Raw genomic sequence first — 26,955 nt, 5'->3', positions numbered from 1 at the left:
GCAGAGGGTGAGATATTGTCAACAGAAATCTGAGCTCATCTCCAAGTTCATTCCTCTTCCCACTTATTTAGGAGCCAGAAGAAGATTAATCTGTTTAGCACAAAGTTGGCCTTCAGGAATGCTGTCCAGTGGGTCTTTGTTACTGGTAAATAATAAGAAGATGTCATTAATGTATCAGAATGTATTCAATGGCAAATTATATATGACTTAGTAAATTTTAATGAACTAGTGCATATTGATACAGTTACCAGGAAAAATAGAGATGATGCTATCAGACAACTATATCAGAAACAGAAATCTTCCATCATAAGACAATCCTGAGAATTGGCATGTAAGACAGTAAGGCTGCCTGATTCTGTCTTTTGTTGATAACTTTAGGGAGTAACATCTTACATAAAATATGTAGGTAAAAAATGCATAGGTAGATGCATTTTGGAGATGGAGAACATCTCCTTAGTGCCATTTATAAAGAAAAATTGGAGAGACCTTCTTTGTAATTTTTCACTGATATAATACTGAGATGGAATGAAAGGTTTTAAAACATAAAATTTACTGTGGTCATGAATTTCTTCAATGTTTTACAGATTGTGACAGATCAGCAAACAGGTCAGAAAATTCAAATAGTGACAGCAGTGGATTCAGCTGCGTCTCCAAAGCAACAGTTCATTTTAGCTAGTCCAGATGGAACTGGTGCAGGAAAGGTGATCCTGGCAGCACCTGAGGCATCTAATGCCAAGCAGCTTATCTTTACCACCACAGACAACATTGTGCCAGGCAGAATTCAGGTAAATACAGTAAACTAGATAAACCACGGAATTTTAGGTTTTGTTTGTTTGTTTCTAAATTAAGTCTAAATTGCTTTAAGACCAATTGCAATAGTTTTCTCATGACATGGATTAGATATACTAATTTTAGGCTTCATTGTTCAATCATAAATCCTTCAGTCTTCACCTACCTCATGTATTCCATTGGACTCATCTTCCCTCGTCATGCGTTCTCATTCAAGACATAAGTGAATACTTCAGACAATGCTTGTGAGAAGTGCCAGGATTTCTCAGTCTGCTCAAGATTCACAAATATACAGCAATACAACTCACCTGAGCAAATTTATATGAGTTTATACTTTACCTTCAATATCAAGACATTGTGATAAAGCTCTCTTAGGGTTTTTTGTGGGTCTTAAGCATAATCTACATGATCAGGAGCTTTGCAAAGCCAGCAATGTAAACAATAATCTACCTCTTGTGAAATTTCACATTTCTTCCTAGCAGTCTTAAAAAAAAGAATAAAACAAAAGAAAAAGTCCCTGGTCCTTCTTGTTACTGTTACAACAGAGAATATTTTACAGAAAGAAGAGTAATTTTTACATAAATATTTAAAAATTGTATTAACAGTCTTCTAAAATTCATTTTTCAATGCTAAATAGCATATCTGAAATTACAGAGGGGTGGAGGTTTTTTTAAATTTTTCTTGATTAAATGGAATGTTCAGAATAGAAGTTTTTGAATCCAAGGCCTTTGGAAGCTAAACTGTTTCTATGGTAGATCTGAACTCCAGGCTAACTGTTTTGAACCATACATCCCTAATAGCCAGAGAAGAGATAGATGGGAACAGCATCTGGAAGCCAACTGTCTTTGGCTAAAGTATAGCAGCTGCTTGAGAGGGAAAAATACTGCTTGCACAAGTGAAGAAACATTTGTACTAAACAAAGCTAGCACTTTTATTTCTAATTTGTTTTGATATGACTCTTTCAAAAATCTGACTATTGTCAGTAAGAACTCATTAAAATGCATTTTATACTACTTAATTCCATTCCACGTCATACTTATTAATAAATTCAGTCCCCTCTTCTTAGCTGATACACCAATCTTGGTCTACAGGCAAAGCTCCTTACCTTGTTATCTCACTAATTACGTTTTGGTTTTTTTTGCTCTGGAATTTTGCTTTAGATAGTGACAGACTCTGCTTCAGTGGAACGTCTGCTAGGAAAAACTGATGTTCAGCGGCCCCAGGTAGTAGAATATTGTGTAGTCTGTGGTGATAAAGCATCAGGTAAGGAAGCCTACAAACTAGTATTGAGGAGGGTGACTTGAAAGGGTGACTGGGATGAAGAGATGATTTTTCACGTGCTTTAACTGATTTTAGTTATGCTCATGGCAAAAGCAATTGAGTTCTTAAATGGAAAAATATAACATACCCTGTATCTATACATAAAAAATAGCTAAACTCTTCTTGGAAGTATATTAGGTTTTTTCCTTGAACTGAAGCATATGATAAATTGGCTGAAAGATAAAATAATGATTAAATCACTCCTAGTGATTGGAAAAGACTACTTGGAGCATCCAGTCAAGTTTCCCACCTTGATGTGCAGCCATGAAATAAACATGGCACCTAAAAGTGTTTTAACTATTCAAAGAAAATGCTTCTTAGTGCTCTCTAACAAACTTGACATTTCCTGGTAGATTTTGTTTTTCTACTATCACAGAACAACTCAAGCAGAGATCACATGACTCCTCAGTGTTTCAGATCCATGCAGTAACAAGGAGTCTTAAAATAAATTTTTTATATCAGGCAAGGGGTGTTCTGTGCTTTCATCTGAGAGAGGGAAGACACCCTTCTGTCTTTTTCTCACTTTCTTTTATTTCTTTAAGTGCTTATGTAATTAAAACAATACCAGAATTAATATGGACAGGAAATTTAAATGAAGATTGCATTTTAAATTTTGGTGCAAAATTACTTGTTTTCTGAAATTACTTGAGCTCTTAGCCTGTATGTTCTCTAAATGTGTCCTGTAGTATGTAACAGCAGATAGAATTGTATTTGTACTTACGCAGAATGGGGAACTACATATTCATCAACTGCACATTCAGAAATAGGCTGAGCCTTCCCCTCTCCTCTCCACTCTCTCACCAAAACACCTGACAATAGGTAAACCAGAAATATCATGAGACTGTAGTAATGCTTTCATGGTCCACAATGTTGGCACAAATACAAAGCAAATTTAAAGGGTGACTTACAGTGTTATACTTGCTTAAAATGAATATTTCTATGCTAAAATATAAGTAATTTCCAACTGATAACAATATATATATTTCCTAGGTCGTCACTATGGTGCTGTCAGTTGTGAGGGATGCAAAGGTTTCTTTAAAAGGAGTGTAAGGAAGAATTTGACCTACAGTTGTCGTAGCAACCAGGACTGTATCATCAATAAACACCATCGGAATCGATGCCAGTTTTGTAGGCTTAAGAAATGTCTAGAGATGGGCATGAAAATGGAATGTGAGTGTTAAGTACTCAATGTGGTATTGTGCCTACCAAATAACGGTTACATGAACAACGACTTGTTAGTGTGTTCTCTCTGTTTTGGTATATGTTGCTCGAAGGAAACAACTTTTGGCAGCATCTAGTGCACCTTTCTTTCATCACCATTTTATGTCTGAGGTGCAGTAATGGTTTGTTCTGAACCATGTCTCCAAGTACTATTGTTTTTGAGGAGCCCAGTTACAGCCTCACTTAGAATGCATATTCCAAACACAGTGTATGTTCATAATAGAAAATATTTTTACATGGATTGACATGAATCTGAGTCTAATATTCTCTTTTGAGAATCTGCTTTCCTTCCAGTTTATTTTTGCGGCTTTTTCAACCAGTGATAGAAAGTAGTTAGTCTTTTTTTTCCCTCTCTTATTAAATTTTTATGTTAATTTGATAATCTGTGAGCAGTGAATTATGAGGCATTGTATAAACTGTCATATGTTTTAAAATATGCTTTCATGTTTATATGCAGTACTTCATACATTTCTAGTGCTAGCAGCCAAACACTTCAATATATTTTTGTTTTCAGTTTATATCACCTGTTCTTCAATTTAGCACTATGTGAAACAATTACAAAGTTGTTTTGTGATCTGATCTAAGTAGAGTAAGTTCCAGTTACTGAGTTCAAGGGAGGCAGAACTTTAAGCTGTAAATAGGGACATAATTGTATTTGCACTCTGAAACTCCAGACCAGTTGTGATGATTCTGGTGCTTTGCACACAACATGCTGGATATAACGTAAGTTTGTACAAGAAAAACGGCTGCAGTTTCAGAAAGTAAACCTTTCTTAAGTGGAAATTATTGGGTTATGATTAGGGTATGTTAACTGATTTCACTGGCTTTGGGTCAGGCTTCTGATTAATTAATATGTATTCACCAAGCCAGTAAATTTGATATGACAACTTTTAAGCCCCTAAATTTTGCTAATAGTAACAATATTAGCAAAAATAAAATCAGGAACTAAGTAACACTTGCTGGTTATAAGGATAGCTTTCTGTAATATGTTTAATAATAGTATTTGAATATAATAAAGATGCACTTCTCACTTTCTTTAAAAGTTACAAAGTAACTGTTTCTTAATATTTTTATTTAAAATTTGCTACACTTGTTCAGCACTTCAGAGACTGAACTTAGTTTGTTTCAACTCTCAAATATATATATTTAGATTATGAAGGGGTTAGTTTTGAAACACTCTTCCCTAACTGTGCGGAATTAATGGCTGTGAGTGAAGTCTGTGTCATGCAGGGAATATCCTCTCAAGGAATTAACCTGCATCTCTCAGGTAACTTGCCTCTTGACTTCTTCAGGGTTCCTTCTGGGTTTGCATTGTTTTGTGTCGTCCAGAATAGGAATGTGCCTAACATTTAGATATAGCTGTGCCTGTAAAAAAAAAAAAAAAAAAACAAACCACAAAGCACACACATATATATATAAAAACAAATTGAAAACACAATCTGTAGAATCTTCCAATTTACCAAATGCCAAAAAAAAAGAGCAGTATTTTATTCCAGATGAGCAAAGTGTGAAGCAAAGGATCAATCTGTGACTTTCTTAGTTAAAAGTATATATAAAAATACACATACTCACAAATACAGTAACATTCAAGCCTGTGTTTCTTCACTCTTGGTATTAAATTTCCAGTTTTGCACTGAGCTGGTACACTATCATAACTGCAGGATTTTTACTTACTTTTTGTATTTTTCATTTGAATTATTTCCTTTCAAATCTGTATGTTTCTATCTTTATGTAGCAGTTCAAAGTGAAAGAAAGCCTTTTGATGTACAGCGTGAAAAACCAACCAACTGTGCAGCTTCTACTGAAAAAATCTATATAAGAAAAGATCTTCGAAGCCCTCTAATAGCAACTCCAACATTTGTGGCAGATAAAGATGGGACACGGTGAGTACCTCAGTTCCACAGATCTTCTTTCACGTTATTTGTGCATATTACTTTGCAGTCACACCTATATTCTTTCTCCCCTCTGATCTCAGAGGGAACAGAAAAGAACTCTAATGCACACATCATCTGTTTCCATTACTAAGGCCAGTGTAGGTTCTGCTTCTCATGAAAGTTTTTATGTCTGCATACAGGTATGTGGTTTTCAGTTCGGAGCTGGGTCTTGTCCAGCCAGGTCAGAGCAATGCAGAGCAAGTGAATGATATTCAAGCAGAAAGCATGTAGGCTAATGGACTGATGCATTCAGGCTAGCACTTCTCTGAAATCCAGTCTGCCAATGGTAGATTCAGGCTTCCTTCTCCTAAAGGCAGTAGTTTGGGAGGCTCAGTGACTGCTGATTCAAGAGACTGGTTTCAAAACAGCAGCTTCCTTTTACTATATGGAAGATACTCCAAGATGGTTCCTGCAGTCTCAGATGTGTCCTTAGGCAGTGGGTGTGAAAATGCACATCATTACAAACAAAGGCAAGATTTCTTTTATTCTGAAAAGAATAAAAAAAGTCTAGATTAAATACGACATTTTTAAAACTGTAGTTTATGAATGGTTGAGAACCATGTAAAAAATCCAATTTTATTATTCAGTTTTCATATGGGGGGAAGTGTGTGCTTTTAATTTTTTATATACATATTCCTTGTTGAACAAATGACACTGCAGTTTGGAAGTTTGGGCTGCAGGTTTCTTGGAGAACTGTTTTCCAGTGTTCTTGTTTGAAAGAAGTCACACAGACACATTTGCTTCTTAGAAATTTCCTTGACCTACAGATCTATTACAGACCTATAAACAACACTATAGTCATTAATAACCACTCTGTTATGTATGTAGGATTCAGATTTGCATAATTTGCTGCCTGTGCTTGTTCACAATGATAGCTGTTATTGTCAGACCCTTTGTACTGTAACGTCCTGAGCCTGCACCTGTGTTGTGTGCGTTGGTATCATGTTGGTATCATATTGGAGCATCACATAAGTAGCAAATAAACTTGCTGACTGCAAAGACTTTCCACTGTCTCCCTAAATTAGATAAGCAGAGGGGAAGGATACAAAAAGCAGCAGAAGAAAAGGCAGCAGAGATTTTATGCCGGTTTTGATTACATTACTGTTTCTGACTATATTTTGGAATGTCAAAAATATTTTTATTACTTTTATTCAGTGCTGGCTGTTGTCTTGCTTGGAATACAGAGTTATGCCTTCCTCCAAAGTCTAGTATAAAACTAGAGCTACTAGGTGACTTCTTGAGAGCATGAGAAGACAACAACTTTCCTTAAACAGACTAAATCAGAACAAAAAGCAAATGAGAAGACATGCATTTGAGAAGTTGTCATTGTTTTGCACTAGAAATTAAAAGATATTTCAGTCTTTCTGTCTTTCAAGCTACTTTTTGGGAACTGTTTCAGAAAGACTTAAATCCTGATAAACTGTAAGCTTCACTAAAGGGTTTATTTAAAAATTGGTAATTCTTTTTATGCTGTCGTAAGTTGTTACACATTCTTCTGATTAATGGAAAATACTGTTGACCACCATGCATTATGCTTTTAAACAGGTCAGCTGGTCTTCTTGATCCAGGAATGCTTGTGAATATTCAGCAGCCTTTGATCAGGGATGATGGTACAGTCCTCCTAGCTGCTGATTCCAAGGTATTACTGGCTCATGTCAGTTCTGAGTTTATCTGTTAATCTGTTCAGATTATTTTACCTATTGTACATAGTCTCAAATAGTTGTTGCTCTTGAGAAGATAAGGTTGTGGTAAGTGTGAAGAACTGTATGAATGGATGTAATAAATTGATCAATAGGATTGTTGTTTCTTTCAGCAAGCATATTTCTGCAAAAGGTCAGCCACAGGTAGTTCTCTATATGATGTCTCATCTGGGACTAGGATTGATAATTAGAATAGGATTTAAAAATAATTGAGAGCTATTGTTCTTCTGGCATTCAGGAGGAAGGAAAAGGTGCACAGGGGAAAAAGAACAAAAATATTAAAAATGGGGGGATTATATATGATATATTAATTATAATTTTTATTTACTAATTTAGTGTTTCTTTTTTAGGCTGAAACAAGCCAGGGTGCCTTAGGAACACTAGCAAATGTTGTAACATCTCTTGCTAACCTCAGTGAATCGCTAAATAATGGAGACACTTCTGAAGTTCAACAAGAAGAGCAATCTGCAAGTGAGATTACACGGTATGCATTTATATTTACACCTTATTTAGCAATTTGTGTTCTATGTGGTGTATTCTTATACTCATTCATTAAAGGAATTTGGCATTGTCACACCAGACAGAGTACAGATTGCCAAATTGCCCCTACTTGGAAACACAAAATCAGTTTTTTAGAATCAGTTTTGGCTCTTGCCTTCTTGTGAAGAACTGTGTCCTCTGTTACAAATATTGTGTTCTGAAGCCAGACCAAATTTGGTGCTCAGAAAAATAATAAATGCCTGGTTTGTGACCTTGAAAGACCTGAGAATAGCAACACTTCAGTGCCATTTTATTTCACGTGTGTGTTTTATGTAAGCTTTGCCTGTGCAATGCTTGTGCCCTTAGCCCTGCTCTTTAGGGATCTGCGTTACTGCAGATTTATTTTTGAGATTGTGCTGCCATAAAATCTCCTGGTAATGTAGATTTAGAAAGAGTTTGAAGTCTTTCTTTTCTTTATTAATGAAAAACATATGAAAAAGGAGCATAGAATATTAAAATTTCAAGCACAGCTTGAGATTTGCAAGGCTGGGAATTGTTTTTGTTGGATTTTTTCTTGTTTTTTTTCGGGGGGGGGGATGTTTTTTGTTTGTTTGGGTTTTGGGGCTTTTTTTTTGCTTTTTTTTTTTTTTTTTTTTTTTTTTTGTTTTGGTTTTGGTTGGTTTGTTTTTGTTGGGGGGGTGGGGGTTTTTGGTTTTGTTTGTTTTTTGGGTTTTTTTTTTTTGCGGGAGGCAGGCTGGTTGAATTTACCAGTATAGGTTAGTAAGATAAAATACTTGGACTCAAAACTGTCCACTGTTTCTCAAAAAGAAGATTTTTAGGAGGTGCTTCACTGTCATGGTTTAAGAATGGTATTCTCCAGTTTAACATTCACACTTAAACTATGCTTGCCACGTGCTCCCCCTCCATCTCCAGTCAGAGGCCCAAAAGGCAGAGAACATGGGTTGAAATAGGAACAATTTACTGGAAACAGCAATGAGACTAGCAAACAAACAGTAACAGCAAAATGGAACAGTAACAATATTAATAACAAAAGATACAAAAAAGAAACTATTTACACAGAAAAGCCCCTGATAATAAACAAATACCAGACCAGTTTGCCCAGTACACTGACTGGAAGACACCTCCTGTGGAGGGGGAGAGAGCCCAAGAGAGGTCATTAAATTAAGGCTTTTAAGTCTTTCATTTGAACTCTTCAAATTAAATGAATTAATATTTTTTAAATACTTGACACTGCAATGTCAGCTTATGTCAACCTCTTACTGTTTCTTTAAAGCGGAAAAAAAAAATTATAAAAATCTCTGTCCCAAAAAAACATCTTGACAAAAGAAGTGGCAAAGGAGCACTACACCATAATACTGTCCACTGGTAGGAAATTGTAACACAAAATTCTTCTTTACATCTAAGCTCTGTTAATCCTAAGATAATTTAATGTGATTTATTTGGGTAATGATCAAGCAACCACTTGAGTATAAAGGAGACCAGGGACCAGTCTCTCTTGCGTTACTGTCGTAAGGCTTTTAAGGCTCTGTCGATCCTGGGAGATAAGGAGAGCCTGGCCATTTTTCACCTTAAGGGAAAGGAAATTCAGGCATATTGTCTAGAAGAAAACCACACTGTTCTCCACTGTTCCAAAAAGCTGGAGATCAAGGATGGAGACAAGGACAGGGACTTTGTTCTTTGGAGTACATCTGGTCTGTAATCCTCACCGAGTGTGAGAAGGGGGGACAGTGAACGGTAAGTGCAAGAGGACTGTTGTGGTTTAAGCCCAGCAGACAGCTAAGCCTTGCACAGTTGCTCCCTCACTCCCCCACCAGTAGGACTGGCAATAGAATCAGAAGTGAGAAAACTTGCGAGTCGAGATAAAGACAGTTTAATAGGTGAAGCAAAAGCCACACGCTCAAGCAAAGTAAAGGAATTCATTCACTGCCTTCCATGGGCAGTCAGGTGTTCAGCCACCTCCAAGGTAGCAGGGCTCCAGCACATGTAAATTACTTCCGAAGACCAAAGCCATTACTCCAAACATCCCCCCACTTCCTCTTTCTTCCCCCTTCTTTGTATGAAGTCATGTCACTGTCACACTGAGTGTGACATGACAAAGTATGGAATAACCCTTGTATCAGTTAGGGTCAGCTGTCCTGGATGTGTCACGTCCGAATTTCTTGTGCATGCTCAGCTTCCTCACTGCAGGGAGGACAAGAAGCAGAAAAGGCCTTTACACTGCGCAAGCATTGCTGTGCATAACAAAAGCATCTCTATATTATCAACATTGTTTTTAGTACAAATCCAAAACACAGCCCCATACTAGCTACAGAGAAGAAAATTAACTCTATCCCAGACACAACCAGCGCAGCACAATGCCCCTTTACTTGTACAAATACTAGGATAAAACTATCAGAGCAGGATTTAGAGTACAAAATCCTTCCCTTACAGGGGAGATCTTCTACCAGCAATATGTGAGCACATCTATTTGTTTTATTAATGCCCAAAGAATACAGAGGGACCAAACTGTAATGAAAAGTTCTGACCTTGTGTCAGCCTAAAGAGTTCTTGTGTATGTTGCCTCTAAGTGGAAATGTTTTATAGAATTTAATTTGAGCACTGTGAATTTTTTAAGGTCTAAGAAAGCACTCTTTTCATTGTTTATTATTTTTTAGGGCATTTGATACTTTGGCTAAAGCGCTTAATACCACAGATGGTACAACACCTCATAACCTGGCAGATGGGATGGATCCTACAGGAGGAGGAAATATTCATGTAATCAGTAGAGATCAGTCAACACCAATTATTGAAGTGGAAGGACCCCTACTTACAGATACACATGTCACATTTAAGGTATGTGCTTCTTCAAATGTCTTACTAAACAAACTAATGCTTAAGATGTATGAGCTCCTGCATAATTTCTTGTCTCGTATTCCCAATTTGCATTCCTTACCAGTAGTAATGAGTATTTAATGCAGTTGTCCTTTGAGAACTTCTTGTCACACCATTGATTGTGATGGACTTTGAGAGTAGTTCGAATGTTTTTGCTGGTTATTTCATCGACAATAACAACTGGTTTATGTCTGAACTATGTGTACTGTACTGTACTTTTATTTTTTGCAGCTGACAATGCCCAGTCCGATGCCAGAGTACCTTAATGTGCACTACATCTGCGAGTCAGCGTCACGACTCCTTTTCCTCTCTATGCACTGGGCTAGGTCCATACCTGCATTTCAGGCTCTTGGGTAAATGGGCATACTCTCTTTGAATGGTTTGCTTTTGAATGAATTTAAGCACTGATCTGAACACTTCCCAGATATTTTGAACTTTTTAGTTACGATATTGTTTCATTTTTAATGAATACGTTAAAATGTGTGAAGACTATGCAATTTTCCCTGTTTTGAAGAATAAAATAGAAGATGGCAGGGGGGAGGGTAACTACAATATTTGATGTTACTGTGGCTACAGAAACTAAAGCCAAATCAAAAGCAAGCATGAATTTGTAGAAATTAAATGCTTGCTTCTGATACTTTGCTAAAGAATTGATGAGCACCATTTCACAGATAACCCAAAATGGTTTCCTATAGTCTAAAATTTCTTTTTGTTTCTTGAAATACTTGTAATATGCTAATACATGCCTGTTACCGAAATGTTTTGCAATACATTAATCCTTATTATAAATTGTTATACATAACACAATTATACATAGGGCAATACCAAGGTGATACGCAAACTATCTGGCATTGTTTGATTTTCTGCTGTTTGTAGGCAGGACTGTAATACAAGCCTAGTGCGTGCCTGCTGGAACGAACTGTTTACCTTAGGCCTGGCACAGTGTGCACAGGTGATGAGTCTGTCTACCATCCTAGGAGCGATTGTGAACCACCTCCAGAACAGCATACAAGAAGGTATGTTACCAGTACTGCTAACAATACAGGGACGTTTGGATAACATTGCTCACAAGGTGTTTCCCCATCAGTGGCAGAATTAACACCAGGAACCAGGGGAAGGTGAAGCTTTCTCTTGCATAATTATCTTTCCCCTGGATCTACATCTTTGTTGCACTGACCTCATAGAGATATCTGTGGGACAGAAGTGTCCATAGAGGTAAGGGGTTCTTCTATGCCTGACTGACATTACAGAGAAAGACAGTACATCCCAAAATACTCCTTTGGACGTGCTCAGAAAGTTTCCTTCCCATCCAGATGTATGTTTTTTCCTCTTAGAATAATGATACCCTCTTCCAAACCACACCAGACTTTTTCTTTCCAGAACTTTCTTTCTCCTCTTTGCAGTGTAAAAACACAGCATTTGCCAGTTATCACAACAAGCATATTCTTGCAAGTATAATGATTTTGGATACTACTGTAATGCAATAATGATTAATGTATTTTGAAGTACCCTTGAAGCATTAAGCAACCTAATTTCTTGACATTGTTAACAAGTTGTATGTAATTTTATTTTTTACTTCAATGTTGGTCTGTTGATAATGATGATTATATCTAGAATGGATGAAAATCTGTTATATTTTCTTTCTTTTCATTCTTTAAAGATGCTTCCAATCAATAGGATTGATTAGCATGAAAACAATATTAATTTTAAAAGGAGGAAGAAAACAATACTAGCACTTTTAAACTCTGCAAACACAACATAATACATGAAAACTACTTTAAATTTAAATATGTGTTAAAAGCAGTTATAGAATACTATTTAGTAGCATTTTCTTTTAATTTTTAGTGGTGTCATTATTGTGCACACAGCAAAAATTAGAAAATAGGTTTTTAATGAGGAGAGTAAAACAGATGTATTTTTCTAGAGCTGAAGGTTATTAAATATTTTTCCAGCTATCTGCTTTGTATATTTTATAGTTCTACAATCAAGTTATAATCTACTTTACTAGCTTCATCATGATAAAGTAAATTAGACTGAAATTTGATTCTTAAATGGGTAGTATGCTTTAATTGCTTTCATAAGGAATATGGGTTTTTTCTTGTTTTGGTTTGGGGTTTTTATTTGTTGGTTGGGGGGGTTTTTGTTTGCTTTGGTTTGTTGTTTTCTTATTTAAGAGAGCCTGGACAGTCCCAAAATACATCAGAGTGCTACTCCTTTCCTCCACAGAGAGGCAAAAGTTGATAAGATCAGAAGGGAAAACTGCACACTGGATGTTCTACACAGAGTTAGGCTTTTACTTTATATCTGTTTCAGAATACACAGAGCTGTCTATTCCACCTTCATTCCAAGCAGTGACTTTGGGAAGGAGTAAGTGGTAGGGCTATTACAGCTGGTTCCACTTCTGTTCTCATGCATCAAAATTGTAATTTTTTTTTTTTAAATAAAACCTGTACTTGCAGCCATACTGCGTTAGCTGAGACCAGCCAAGAAAAGAGGCTCATTAGTGTTACTTATCTATTCTGCAAAGTTATCATGTTATATTGTGTATTATACCTTCAAAATTCAAAACAAAGTAAAGAAATTTCAGAGCTTTATCTAGGAACATATTAGTGATGAGGCTACTTAAAAACTCTGGAATTCAAGTTTGCTTTTCCTGAGTTTTTCTGGATCATATTTTCCCACTTGATACAGGAACAAAAACATTACATTATGTCTATTTTCATCCAACTTGAGTAACTAAATTTGTATCACAATTAATAATTTAAGAAATGTAGATTATGCTTTCATTCTTACTTCAAGACTCTGCAAAAAATAGTTCTTCCATTCATTCAATCTTCTCATTGCATTTTCAGAAAATAGATCAAATAGTAATAAACTATGTCAAAGATTCAGTTTAATATCGCATGAGGTCTAAGCAATCCTATGCACTATTAGCTGTATAGAGAAAAATAAAATATTCAGATTAAAATAATATTAAACACTAGCATTGGAGATTATGACTGGAATAAAATTATTCTAATGTGTTTTTCAAGGAAAGGTCTTATCCCCTGTGAACTGACTTACTTCTGGAGTTTGATAATAGTAATTATAGATTCAAAAATTTATCTTCATATGTTCTTTAATACTTTTATTCCTTGACTGGTTTGCAGATACGAAGTCCAATAGAAGGATTTCTATCTACCAAAATAGAAATTTCTCCCTTGCTAGTTTAGCAGCTAATACCACTCACTCGTAACATATCTATAAACAAAATACATTTTTTAAATTGAAATTTTAAGATAGATTATGAACCCAATATAAGGAATGTGATCTTTCAAATGATAGAAGAATCTGTGTACATGTATTTCAGTGAATTTTCCCCATCAGATGGGAAAAAGACTATTTACTATAGCTAATGAAAAGTTCACTCCTAAAACTACAGATAGAGGAGAAAGTAGCACTGTTCCTGCATTCACTTTAGGAAAAGCTAAATCAATAATGTTTGAATTTAAAATTAGGGTTGCATGTTAGCATTTGCTTTGTGCTTCTCTTCATTTCCAGAATCACTCTAGCCATTTGTACAATAATGCACCATAATTTGAGAGTCTCTGCTCAGAACATTAAATCACTGGAAAAAGTTTGGTGTGGCAGATTATGCTGTCCTCGCAAAATTACACAAAAAAGTTAACATTCTGTTTGCTTGTCATGGGTCTGACTCAACTTTATAAATTCACTTTCATAATAATTCAGGCCATCCTTACATGGTAAGTGGTTTTAAGACAGCAAAAGACTTGCAAATATCACTTGACTTGGTTTATAAAACATTATTTGTTAATATATTAGAAATGCTTGAGCTCAGATGAAATAGTAAGCAATATCTTTTTGTAGATAAACTTTCTGGAGACAGAATAAAGCAAGTCATGGAACACATCTGGAAACTTCAGGAGTTCTGTAACAGCATGGCCAAGCTTGATATTGATGGATATGAATATGCCTACCTTAAAGCTATAGTCCTTTTTAGCCCCGGTAAGGAATTTAGTAACCATATCTTTTTAAATAATAAGCCTTAGTATGTCAATTCTTTAGCATTTCTGAAATGAGATTAATGTCATGAGATGAGACTCGTCTGTTAAGTTGTAGATAAAATTATTGTTTTATAATGATGATCACAATATGTGTTTTAAAATAACTTCAGAGCAACATATCCATGTTGTTTACAGTTCCAATCTATCAGGTGTTTCCTGTACATCCACCCTAGAAGATTAGATTCTCAAGTTACCTTCAGCTGAGAACCTATAAGTAATAAATTATCTGGGATGTGTACTAGCAGTATTAGAGAGCTAAATGGTGACAAGGATTAAAAGAAATGCATTCTCCGAGTGACAAAAAGAAATTTGCTTCAATTTTAGTATTTTTAATATACTCATAAGAGGAATAGCTGAAATATGAGCAGAAATACCTATTTTATATGAAGCTTCCACAAAATCTCAAAAACTGAATGTAAACAGGCTGTCTTCCATTTGTTACCAAAAAAATTACAGCAAACAACTAAAGCATAGTCAAGTGTTTCTGAAATGTGAGAATTTACTCAAGGAAGACACTTGAGATTTTCTGAAATGATTAGGTAAGGACATTAAAGAAATTAGAAGTGGCAGTCTTTTCAGCAAAGGTGGCAGATGTTTCTAGGACACACAAAGGTTAATCTAAAACTGCTGACAGGCTGAGTAAAAGGGAGATTTTTGCTCAGAAATGCGTATTATTTATTTCAATTCAAAGTTATTTACTACTTTGTATTTGACAGAATACAAAGTAAAAGGATATATTGTTATTGGTGTGTTTGCTTCCTTTTTTTTTGCATTGATAACTATTTCTCTCTTTGTAATGAAACTTAATTAGAAGATACTGGTGTCCTGAAATGTTCTTTTGGATATTTTTGGGGAGATTGTCCCATTAGAGTTAGGTTTATTAGGGATTTCGTTCAAGTTGGAAAAGCAAGAAACGATCCAAACTCAAGGTAGCTCTGTTGTAGTTCAAGGGACAAGCATTTGGACACAAGAGTGTGTCCAAACTTACTATTTTGGCATAAGATAGGTGGTATTTTGTAGTTTGCTTTTTTTTTGCTCTGATCACGTGGCTGTCTGCAGAGCTGAGCCATCTGGAATCAAAACATGAGACAGACTTGGGAAGATTAAGACATTGATACATCAAGAAAATAACCCTAGATACTGCTTAGACAGCCTAATTAGAACAAATCACAGAGGCAAACATTTACATTTAAACAAGCGAAGCTAAAAACAAATTCTGTGTCATTGCCTGGTACGCACATACAGGCTTAATCTTTGTCTGGTTTCTTATGGATACACACAGCTCTAGAAAGAAAAGTGAACAAGCTGATTCTGAAGCCAGGAAGTAAATGCTCACCTGAGTGGTTTCCTTTATGCAGCTAGCATGCTAAACATCACAGTACCATAGAAATATTTCATTGAAATTAAATGTGAGAGTCTTATACATTTTTTTCCACAATGTATAGGGAAACAATCGACATACAGCAATGTTTTGTTTCTTTAGATCATCCTGGTCTGACCAGTTCAACCCAAATAGAAAAATTCCAGGAGAAGGCACAGATGGAATTGCAGGACTATGTACAAAAAACCTATCCAGAAGATACTTATAGGTATTTATTGTCTAAAGTACCCAAAATAATGTTGTGGGCTGTAGCTAACAAAACATTGATGTTTTTGACATCTGGGGTTTGGGGTTTTTTCTGACTGTTGATGAGAAAGAACTAAAACCTAATTCAAAAAAGCAAACAGGTTTGTTTAAAGATGCATAGAAACAAGAACAGCTGTCTAGCTTCCTCCATGTAAATTAAATTTATTAGTACTCTCTGGGGTTTTGAGGGGTTTTTTTTGAGACTCTCATAGTCATGTTTAGAAAAGTAAACAGACTTACTTTTTTAGAAGTTTGAGGGATAACTGCTTCAACTAATTTACACTGCTTCTTTTTTCAAGTTATTATTTTAAGGTTTCTTTGACAACTATGGTGATTTTCATCCTTGAAACATTTTTCAAGTTGCATATGCAGAAAAACGTTAAAAACTGTCAGTTACAGCACTTGTAAAAACAAGGATTACGTATAACAGGGAACAATAACCATCACACTTCTGTTTATAAAACATTCCCACATTGTATTTATTTTCTTCTTTGGCTTTTTTAAAAAAATAATAATAATAATTATTATTATTATTATTATTATTATTATTGTTTTATTTTTATATTTTTTTATTTCCAAGGACTTCTCTGAAATTATCTAGCTTGCTTTTTTCACCTCTCAACTATTCTATTTGTTATGTGCTAGAAACAATTACCCTATTTTCTAACAAACAACAAACTCCCATCAAAACTCAAAATTCATCAACACAATGATTCTGTGCACTATCAGGGAAATTCTCATCTCTGTCTAGCAAGATATACCAGAACATGTTCTTTTTTATTGTGAAAGGTATCCTCATGTAAAGAAGGAATCCCATATACTTAAGCACTGTCTGAGGGTAGGGTAACTAAAAAGAAGAAAAAAACCTGTCTGAAAAAGAGACCTTCTACCATCTGTTTTCTGCACTGATCCTACAGAAATAACACTGTGGTGCTATGAAAATAGGAGTTTCTGCCTCAGAAATATCCTCAAATCCTACATTCTTCCATGTACAATTGAGTCTTTCTGGTTTGATTAGTGAGAGCTGAATATCTACCATAAAGCTAAATACAAAATTTGTTCCATATACTTACATGTCCTAATAGTGTCTCAGGGAAGAAAATCAGAATTACATTCCCCAAGCAGTGTCTTGTATTTTAACTAATAGTGTCTGTTTCTCCATGCTCACTGACAGACAAGTTTAGAGAACAAATCTGATTATTTCTGAGCAACTGAGTGCTGGTACAATCGAGATAGGAGACAAGTGTTACAGTTTTCACAAAAACAACAGCATAGTTTGAATCTTTTTGCCCTGAAGTTTACAAGATATGGTATATTAGCAGAATGGACCTTAGATATTTTCTCCATAAATATTCAAGCATTTTCCAGAGCACATGTGGTCAGTGCTACCTGAGGTTTGCTATTACGTGGTTCCGATTCAGAAAATTTATTTGGTTTGGCATTTGTGATGCACATCTGCCATATGAATGACAGCAAAATGTTTTCATCACTGTTCTAAATTTCATATGCATGGGGAATAGCACTTCATTACAATCACTTCATTATATTGGATATCTGTTAACATGCTGGTAAATAAAACACCAGGGCAATTTGGCAATATTTATTCTTAGCAGTGCATTTCCCCAAATTCCTTCTCTTGTTAGAAGCAGATTCTCTTTTTTCTGTTTATATACATCCAGCCCCCTTCCTTGCTATCTTATTTGGCATGAAATTGCTAGGCAACTGAGAACTATGCTGTTTATGGCTGAAATTTTAATTAAGCATTATACTCTTAAAATGGTGCAAATGTTCACACTAACCAATATCAATATTATTAGTCTCAGCATTGTTCGTCAAGAGCTGGGAATTCAAAAGCAGGCCAAGAAAATTGTGAGTTGTACATACATGTTCTGTCTACAAAGGGCATTAACATTTCCCTTTCATTGGAAAACTACAAAGCTACTTGGCTTTCAGTTTGCTTGCAGGATAGAACAGTAACCATTCTTTTTGTGAATTCTATTAATGAATTATGGTAATAATAAAGACAGATCCAGCTCTTTAGCCATAGAGTTTATATGTATTTATAATCCACTGAACTTCTTTTTCAGGCTAGCCCGGATCCTAGTTCGCCTGCCAGCACTTAGGCTGATGAGCTCTAACATCACCGAAGAACTGTTTTTCACGGGCCTCATTGGAAATGTTCCCATTGACAGCATAATCCCCTACATTCTCAAAATGGAAACAGCAGAATATAATGGTCAAATAACTGGCACGTCTGCATAGAAGGAGCAACATAATTTGAGGGATTGAAGTAATTTTCACAAAACCTATGTAATTAGGAAGTTAAAAGAGTAATGTTTCGGTATGTGCGGATAATTCCAACTTGCTATCAGTTTCCTGACAGATTTCTCCTTGTCTTTTTCTGATGTTGACAAAATTTAAAGCAGCTATTAAAAGACCTGCTATAGGACCTTTCCTACCACAAGGAATATTTTTGATGCCTTTCATTTAAAAGGCTGTAGATTACTGAACATACTTTTCACATGCTTTGTATTTAGAAACTATCAGTGGTATAAAAGTTTTATAATATCAGAGTAGTAACAAAATTACTTTAAAAGTAAAAAGAACAGTATGTATATATTTAAAAATATCCTTGGAATGAATGTCTAGCAGATGCCAGGGTATAATACTAGCACTTTTTAATCACTTCTTGTCAGAGCAACAGCGTCATCAATATCCTGCTTATGAGTGTGGAAAATGAAAAAAAATGCATATGTCCTTAGTCAAAATGCTAGTGATTTTTGTAAAAATGTAGAATGCTAAAGGAGACAATCATTTAATCTACAAAAAGTCACTTGCTGTTATGTTATGCATGAAATATTAATGTGGATTCTTAAATCGGATATCCACGTTATATGAAACTATATCTGTTAAATTAGAGTAGTTGTAATACACAAATACAGTGCAGTCATAGTGACTATTACGTGTTACAACGATTCCCCACACTAGAGAAAAAAGTGTCACAATAATGATTGAATATGCAGGTTCCTTAAAGTGTCTATTCAGACAAACACAATCATGACAAATCTTAATCTAAGAAGTAGCCTTTTGACTTTGGGGAAAATCAGTCATTAACTAGAAGAGCAGTAATTTTCAAATAGAGCCATGTGATGCTCTTTGAGTATGCTCTTTTTATGCTCCAGACTTACTCCTCCCCTCTGTACTCTGAACACCCTCATGATGTAGCCACAGGGTGCAATTTAAGACCTGAAATGTATAGGATCTCTGGTTGTCAGCAACAGTTTATTACAAAGCTCTCTCACTTTATTTCTCCTTCCCTCCCTGAGCACTCCCAGTTTTGCAGGGTTCTCAACTTTCCTGTCACTCAGTTTGAAACCAGAATATAGTTAGGATTTACTCTCACTCATGTACAATTGCAGTTGATGACACATACACCATGGAGATATAAAATTAACTACTTTTTAACTGTCTCGAGTGATGAGCCATCAACACGTTTGCTAGTAGTACTGGCCATTAGCTACTAGTATAGTTTTCATTTTAGTATAATTTATTATTATGGCTGTTCAGTATTTTAAAATCAAGGATTTTGTAAAAAGTCATAGCAATTAATACCTTCATTTGATCCTGGCTCATTAGATGCATTAATTATTTTAATTATTTGTGTGTTAGAGGCATTCTTACTTTCATAGTTTTATGGGACAAAACTTATGATAAGTTCAGCACTTTGGTTTTTCTTCTGCTATTGATATTTATTTAGAAACATCAACTAGGTTGGTATTTGTGACTTTTCAGAGTCTGAATTGTAGCCAAAAGACCTTAAGCGAGGCTTCTAAAGTAACCAAAAAACCTTTTATACTTCATGTTGTTAGGAGGTTGATATTTGTAGCACTTACTGTGACACAACAGACTATTTAAGTTTAGCTTCTGGATGCATTAAAGTCTTCTGCAGTTACTATTTTTAGCACATTCAGAATCTTCTTTTCTCAGAAGGGTATTACAGAGTTCAGTATCCATGCAGAGATTTTTAATATTGCACTTTTATCTCTCTCTGCTTTTGCTATAGCAAATGAAATTGTCATATTGTTCACATGATGGAAAGTCTGCTCTTTACATGTGAAGTCAGCTGGACTTCAGCTTTTAGTACCAAGCATTTTATTGCAGAGTAACTGCTGTGGGATTATGTCAGCACTTCTGCTGCACAGTCCTTATGTTAAGGGTATACAATTTAAAAATTAATGATGATATTAACATCAGAAACAGTAGCTACCTTGGAAGGAGTAGTAGCTGCTTTTGTTAAAATTTAAATTTTACTGGGTTATGTCGTTGTTCTGCAAGCAGAATGCATTTAACTATTGTGGGGTTTTTTGTTTGTTTGTTTTTTGTGGGTTTTTTTTAGCCAAAAGGATTACAGACCTTAATTTGCTTTCAGTATTTCATAAAAATCATTTAGGCAGATAAGAAAGCATTTTAATGGTAAATGAAATATTCCTTAGCACAAAAACTACCATTGGAATATTTGGTTTTAAATCTCAATACGCACCAGCTATCTTTTCCTTAACAAACATCAATTCAACTTCCAACTTTTCAAGTAAAAGTGCCCCATTTTCTGTGTGAAAATTTGTTTTTAATTTTTATTACTTGTGATCATAACAATTAAGAAAAGAAGGTAAAGGCATTAGAGTTTTTTGGGAACAAAAGGATCACATGAAATAAAATGTATTCCTTGCCTTGCATTACATATGTAAATTGAAACAATAAGTATCATGCAGCTCTGTTCACAAACAAACTACACTCCCCATAAATGCAAGGTCACATAATGATATCCTTGCTCTAACCCTGCTAATTACTTACTCTGCAAATAGTTATTAAATGGCTTATTAGGGAAAAAAAAATAATTTGTGTAAATTGAGTAACAACCATGCAATCCATAGTTGTGCATGCATTTAATAGATGAAATGAAGCAGTTCCATCCTTAAGATTTGGATATTTCCACCTAAAAGCTATACAGTCCCTCTTTGTGTAGCATCATTTACATGATTTGTTGGCTTGCAGAGCTCAGAACCAAGCTACCTAGTTCTGATGTCACTAACAAAAATTACTCTAACTATACACTATTTTGATTCCAAGACTAACATTTTGGATTGTAGAAATTTGAGCATATGTGGGTGCCTGAGCTATTTCCTCCCAGGGAGAGGACTTTTGTGCTTCCTCTCTTTGAACTTCTCGAGATTTCTGTTGGCCTGTTTCTCCAGCCTGTCACAATCCCTGTCAGTGGCAGTAGGACCTGTGATGCACACAGTGCAGCTGCACAATGAGGCAAGCTTTGCACCATCTCTGCAGAAAATAGTGCAACATTGACATAGTTCTTGGAATTTCTGAGGTTTGTTCCATCCCTCCTGCTGTGACTGGAAGATGGTAACAGGCTAATCTTAGTAGCTTTATTGTTAAATTAGTTTCTTTTTTTTTTTTTCTCCTTTAAAAGTGAAAACTTCCTTATGAATATGGGACAGGAGAGTTTTTATTATTGTAACAATTATTGAAGGACTATTTTTTGAGTATTAAATATTGAATAGCTTGTTTTCAAAGGGTGAAATTTAAATGCCGAACTTGTTTTCACAAAACTTGGTGTCAAAGTAATTCTATGAAAAGTTCATCTCACCGCAGCTCTACTGAGTGCCAAAATTTATTCTCGTCAGAATTTCTGAGGTTCTATTTCTGCTCTCTTGAAATGAAAATATTTTAACATGGCAGAAATACAGTAATAAATTATCTGATGAGATTTATATGAACCTGAGCAAGTGTGTATACTAGTCACAATTCATTCAGACAAATGGTAGAATTCTGTGCTGACTGAGACTGGGGCATTATAATGAGGCAATGCAGGGAATGATAATGAAGCAGTAATGTCCACTGTGCTTCATTTGTTTTTCAACTCTTTTTCAAAGGAACTGGATTTGAATCTTGTAGATAAAAAGCATTTGGACTAGCTTTGTCTTAATGGTTTTAATTGCATTTGTGACAAATGTTGGAAGGTATACTCTTTTCTTCCCTTTATTTACTAATATTGGACTGTAGAGTCAGAGTGAAGACTTTGTGCAAAAGTAATCTTTCTCTGCCTATTTACGTTGCTTATAAATTAGCTGCAATGCTTTTGGTGTCTGTGGAGTTACCCTTGCATGAAACTGGTAGAAGAGATAGAAACTGGTAGAAAAAAATTATCTCCAAGGAGAGATCCTTCTAAGAAGTCATAAAAGGCTTTCTTTTAGCTGCCTTAAAATGTTGCATTAAGAAGGCTTAGTTTCCAGAGCACTCTGGGGCAAGAAATTATTGTTGCTCTCCACTGATTAGTTTGCATCATTTGCCAAGTCTCCTTTCACCATCTTCTGAAGCCCTTGGCTTCCCAGACAGCTGCAATGCCTCTGGTGAGGAGCTCTGGCTCCAGGTCTGTGTGCAGAATCCAGCGGCTCTGCATGGCCAGTACAGTTCTCTTTGGCAAAGGGCACATTCTGAGGCTGCCATAGAGAACCAAGTCAGGGCTGAAGCTCCCAGGTGAAATCAGTTTCCTGGCTCTTGTTTCTCTTTTGGCAGAGACTGTATAACACTTGTGTGGTTTTTTTATTGTTCTTTATAGTACACAGGTTCCTGAACGATTTCATTCAGGATACTGCAGCTGTCAGTAGATTTTCCTGCCCATTAAAATTCAGACAGTAGTTAGGATTCTTTCCTGATAACCTGCTATTTAATTAGTAAAAGGTAATTAAAAAAAAAAAAATAGTACCAAATAGCATGACTAGCAATGGGTTTCAGGAATACAGTTTAACCAGGAAGACAGAACTGGAAATGAATGGGCTGAGGGTACTGCCCGAGCCGAGCAGTGACAAAGCAGCTTCCTGCACTAACAGCACCAGTCAGGGCCCTGTTTGAATCAGGTGGAGTGAGTAGTAGAACTGGTAGGTCAGTTAGACACATAGATGTACCAGCACATATCTACTGGATGATACCATCATGAAAAGAACAAAAATGTTGATTTTCTGTTTGAGATCCCTCTCTTCCTCTCCAGTTACTCTTAATAGTGCAAAAGCAGGGGACGTTGGGGTTTTTTCACCTACTCTTGTTCCTATGAGAAACAGCAGAAATGCCAGCAAACACAGGCAGATTCCCACCTGTTCCCAGGGTTTGCCACACTACCCATACAGCAGCAGAAGAGCTTTTGCAGTACTTGGCTCTGGTGATAAGCATGGCCAGCTGTGACAGCAGCACACAACAGCTGCAGTTCTAACATCTCCAAACAATCCAGGAGGGATCAGCCAAATGAGGGCATGGTCACCCTAAAGAGGAGAGTGAGGGGCAGAGGAAGGACAAATTTCCAGCTTGTACTGGATCTTGAATGACAGGAAATTAGTTTAGAAACATGTTTATATGAAAAATTACCAAGAGGGGATGGCAAAGGAGAGACAATGAAAACATTTACTTTTTGCACCTTTTAATTATAAAGTTGCTGAGTTATTTTAAGAGTAAATACTCCTGAATTAAGTTCAGGCTTGTTGTTTGATACCATTCACCCTTCTTGATAGATAATGCTATAGCCCTACTTTCACTGCAATCCTCTGCGAGTCTTATCAACATATGGGAAATTATTTGTGCAAAAAAAATCAGAACATTATTTATACTGGAGTTGCAAGTTAAATTCTTTGTAAAGTGTAGATGCTCCAAGTTTAAGCAACTAAAGTTTAGATGTTTTTTATTGTGAAGTCATGCTGAGTTCATCACAGGTAATACTGTTGGAATGGTCCATAATTCCCACAACCCGTTCAATCCTCTGAATTACATGAAAGCTTTGAAAATTACTTATTATTGTTAAATTCCTGCCTGTCTTATTTCTTTCTAAAGGGTTTGATAGAGTTGTTCACGTCTATTTTGTGCCTCCCACCATTGTGCATTCTGCATGTTCAGTTCTAGAACGCACTCGAACAGCTGATGCATATGTACATAGCTGTATGTATGTGTGTATGAATGTATATGTTTGTACCTCTCTGTCTAAATATATTCTGTACAGTGTATAGAAAATATGTAGTGTATGTATATATGTACAGATATGGAGCAGTTATTCATCCATTATATGTGCTAAAGTTTTTTATTAATTTGCTAACCCAGAGCTTCCTAATTTGGTCAGTCCTCGCAAATTTCAGACATTTGCACCTTTTTTTCTAAACCAGTTTGAATTCACTATTTGCTGTTCAGAACTGACAAATATATTCCATAAATTTTCTGGCTTTTATATTATTCTCTTTAACTTTTCTCATTTGACCTATAGAGGTCTGCCAGTCAGTAGTTAATTGAGCATATAATGCCTGTTAAAAATAATGAATAAATAACTATAGTAATAGAAAATACTTCCCTGCTCATGATATATTCATTCTCTTCCAGCCTCCGGAGATACTTTTGTAATGTTGCATTTTTTGTGAAGCTTGGTAAGAGACCGATTGTTTTGTTTTTAAGTCTTCATCTGTGGCAAAATGAAAGTAAACCAAGTTGCTTTTTATCACTGAACTGCAGCACACAGATCAGGAGATAATAGATACTGTTTAATAAATCAATATTCATATTGCCATAGTGATCACATGAAATCAACCTGTGAGTTAGAGACTGTGCGCTCTGTTCAGTGAAACAGCAGCAGCTCTGGTACAATGGTAATTAAATAGTAGGAACGTTGCAGGTAGTTAATTTCTTAGCAAGCGTCAAGATATCTCCAGGATTTTCACAATACATTTCAATTGTATAATCACTTTCCAAAGTTTTTATCTTCCAGCCTAAACTGAACACAACTAGTTGCTTGATTTAGTTGTCAGACTAATGTCCCTTTCCACATTCTGTCCTTTCCTGGGTCTGCAATCTGGGCAGCTCCTGCACTGCCTGTGACAGTCTCACCATCCATGTGGGACCTGGGCACACAGTTGGAAAATGAGATGTGGAGTAAGACAATTTCTTATTCTTGAGGAGTCAAACATTATATTATGAAAGTATAAACAGGTCTTGTTCTTTTTTTATTTTGATGAAGTTAAGAAGGAAGCCTTCTATGAAGTAAATCGGTTAACTGTGGACTTTTAAATAAGCATTTCACAGACCATGCAGGGCAGTAGTTCAGCAAGTCTTGTTTCTGTCATTAAAAAGGTGAAGTAGAATTTTCTGGGCATTTACTTCCACCTTTTGTGCTCACTGTGGCAAAGACTTGTGTATATTTAATCAGATAATAAGACACCAGTCAATATAATATAAACTTTGTGCATGCTTAAAGTGAACCACAAGTCTGAGGAAAGTTTGCAAGGGAAAATGCTGAGAATGTTCTCTTTTTTGGTGTATTGGTTAGTGAGCATTTGTAAGCTTTTATTTCAAATATAGGAATAAACCTGTAGCCTTTAAAAACCTTATTTCTGCAATTTTCAGCAGGAAAATTATTTAATTTCATGTCAGGAATTTCTGTGACAGATAGTCCTTTATTGGTTTCTGGACAATTGGTGCTGTTTGAATGCTTGCTTTCCTCTTTAAAGGTGAATAGAAACCTGAAAGTCTGTTAAAGTCGTTGTACTGGGGGTACAGTTTTAAAGTTTAGGAAGACAATTGGGGCATTAATCAAGAGTGAATCTGTTTAAAAATTCAACGGTGAATTCAGAAAAAAAAAGGCAAAGTTCAGTGAAACTGAATGTGTTATATCCACATTTGAATTTTTTGTATTCTGAAGGACAAAATGTGCTCAAATTTAGTGGCAATAAAGGCTCTGCAATAATACAACACAGGTCCATTTTAACGGTATTTTCGTGATTGTGGTTTAGAGTAGCACTGAATAAATTTCAAAGAAAAAGCACAGTCTTTAAGAAGAAAACATTTTACTTACAGACTGTATATGTTAAATTTTTCATATATGGAATCAAGATAAAATGTTGGGATATTTTTAATAATTAATCTGTACTCTGAAATACACTGGAAGCCAGTGTTCATAGTTTCCTAACTGAAAACTGCACACTGTTGTATGTGTATTGGCATGCTAGGGAGTGCTGAGCTCCTACAAAACCAGCAAATTTTTACAAAAGGAAGCATCTACTTTCAGTTTCTTGGGATATATTCTGGAAGTCTCTGTTCCTTATAATTTAGAAAACTATTGTTTATGTTTATTTTTAAAACTTTGCAAAAGTTAATTTCTCACAGCTTTTGTGAAATCAGTAATTGTGTGTGATAACATTTAAAAATAATAGCATGTTCTTTTTATAAACTAAATTTTATATTCAAACAATGTCTTCAGTTACAAAGGAATTTGCATTGTTGTGTTTGTATATAGAGTATCGCAGTGCATGATTTAGCTTATGCATTTTATTAAATGCTGTTGTGTCATTATATTGTTGCGGTTAATACTAGTAGCTAAACGAGGTTTCTACCATTAAAGTGAATTACAAACAAAAGTGCATTCTTGAGTTTTATTTTGAAGTTTATTTAATTTCCTCTTGAACAAGAGCTGTCAAGCCAAATACACAATTTACAATCTTTTAGGGAGAAAAGCATTTTGCCTTCACCACGGTGATTATCTTACGAGAGATTTAATTGGGTCTGGTATAGAAAAGAAATCCCATGAACTTACTGACTCCAAGGAGCTTCTTTAGGAGAGGGCTTTTCCTAAGGTTTTAATTCATCTTGAACAGACAAGCTTTGAGTAGCCCCAAAGCAGTCGCTGCAGTCCGCGGGGCGCCTCGCGCCCCTGGGAATCCTCGCGAGCCCCTCGCGCCCCTGGGAATCCTCGCGAGCCCCTCGCGCCCCTGGGAATCCTCGCGAGCCCCTCGCGCCCCTGGGAATCCTCGCGAGCCCCTCGCGCCCCTGGGAATCCTCGCGGGCCCCTCGCGCCGCCGGGCCCCGGCACAGCGCGCGCACTGCGCGCGCAT

General features: G+C 35.8%; 1 protein-coding gene and 1 long non-coding RNA gene across 8 annotated transcripts in view; one reads left to right on the top strand and one right to left on the bottom strand.

The window, feature by feature from the left end:
* NR2C2 (nuclear receptor subfamily 2 group C member 2) overlaps positions 1 to 26,443 on the top strand; it is a 34,841-nt gene extending 8,398 nt beyond the window's left edge. For 3 of the 7 annotated variants that reach the window (XM_040075816.2, XM_040075813.2, XM_040075815.2), the window contains 12 exons: positions 585 to 785; positions 1,950 to 2,052; positions 3,100 to 3,279; positions 5,066 to 5,213; positions 6,810 to 6,903; positions 7,315 to 7,448; positions 10,120 to 10,297; positions 10,568 to 10,689; positions 11,213 to 11,352; positions 14,204 to 14,341; positions 15,884 to 15,989; positions 18,115 to 26,443. In XM_040075816.2, coding sequence (XP_039931750.1) covers positions 585 to 785; positions 1,950 to 2,052; positions 3,100 to 3,279; positions 5,066 to 5,213; positions 6,810 to 6,903; positions 7,315 to 7,448; positions 10,120 to 10,297; positions 10,568 to 10,689; positions 11,213 to 11,352; positions 14,204 to 14,341; positions 15,884 to 15,989; positions 18,115 to 18,289 — 1,719 coding nt within the window. In that variant the 3' untranslated portion in view covers positions 18,290 to 26,443. The remainder of the gene's footprint in view (positions 1 to 584; positions 786 to 1,949; positions 2,053 to 3,099; positions 3,280 to 5,065; positions 5,214 to 6,809; positions 6,904 to 7,314; positions 7,449 to 10,119; positions 10,298 to 10,567; positions 10,690 to 11,212; positions 11,353 to 14,203; positions 14,342 to 15,883; positions 15,990 to 18,114) is intronic. The other 4 variants (XR_005702757.2, XM_040075814.2, XM_040075817.2 and 1 more) reach the window with 4 other exon arrangements.
* LOC120758050 (uncharacterized) lies at positions 4,616 to 26,769 on the bottom strand. Its single transcript, XR_005702758.1, has 3 exons — positions 26,658 to 26,769; positions 5,005 to 5,751; positions 4,616 to 4,695 (listed from the first exon to the last, which is right to left on the bottom strand). It is a non-coding gene; the product is annotated as an uncharacterized LOC120758050 (long non-coding RNA).
* Positions 26,770 to 26,955: the final 186 nt, after the last annotated feature.

Source organism: Hirundo rustica, chromosome 12, assembly GCF_015227805.2.
Source record: "Hirundo rustica isolate bHirRus1 chromosome 12, bHirRus1.pri.v3, whole genome shotgun sequence".
NCBI classification, from domain to species: Eukaryota; Metazoa; Chordata; class Aves; order Passeriformes; family Hirundinidae; genus Hirundo; species Hirundo rustica.
Note: the sequence above shows the minus strand (reverse complement) of the source record. Positions and strands in the feature narration are given on the sequence as shown.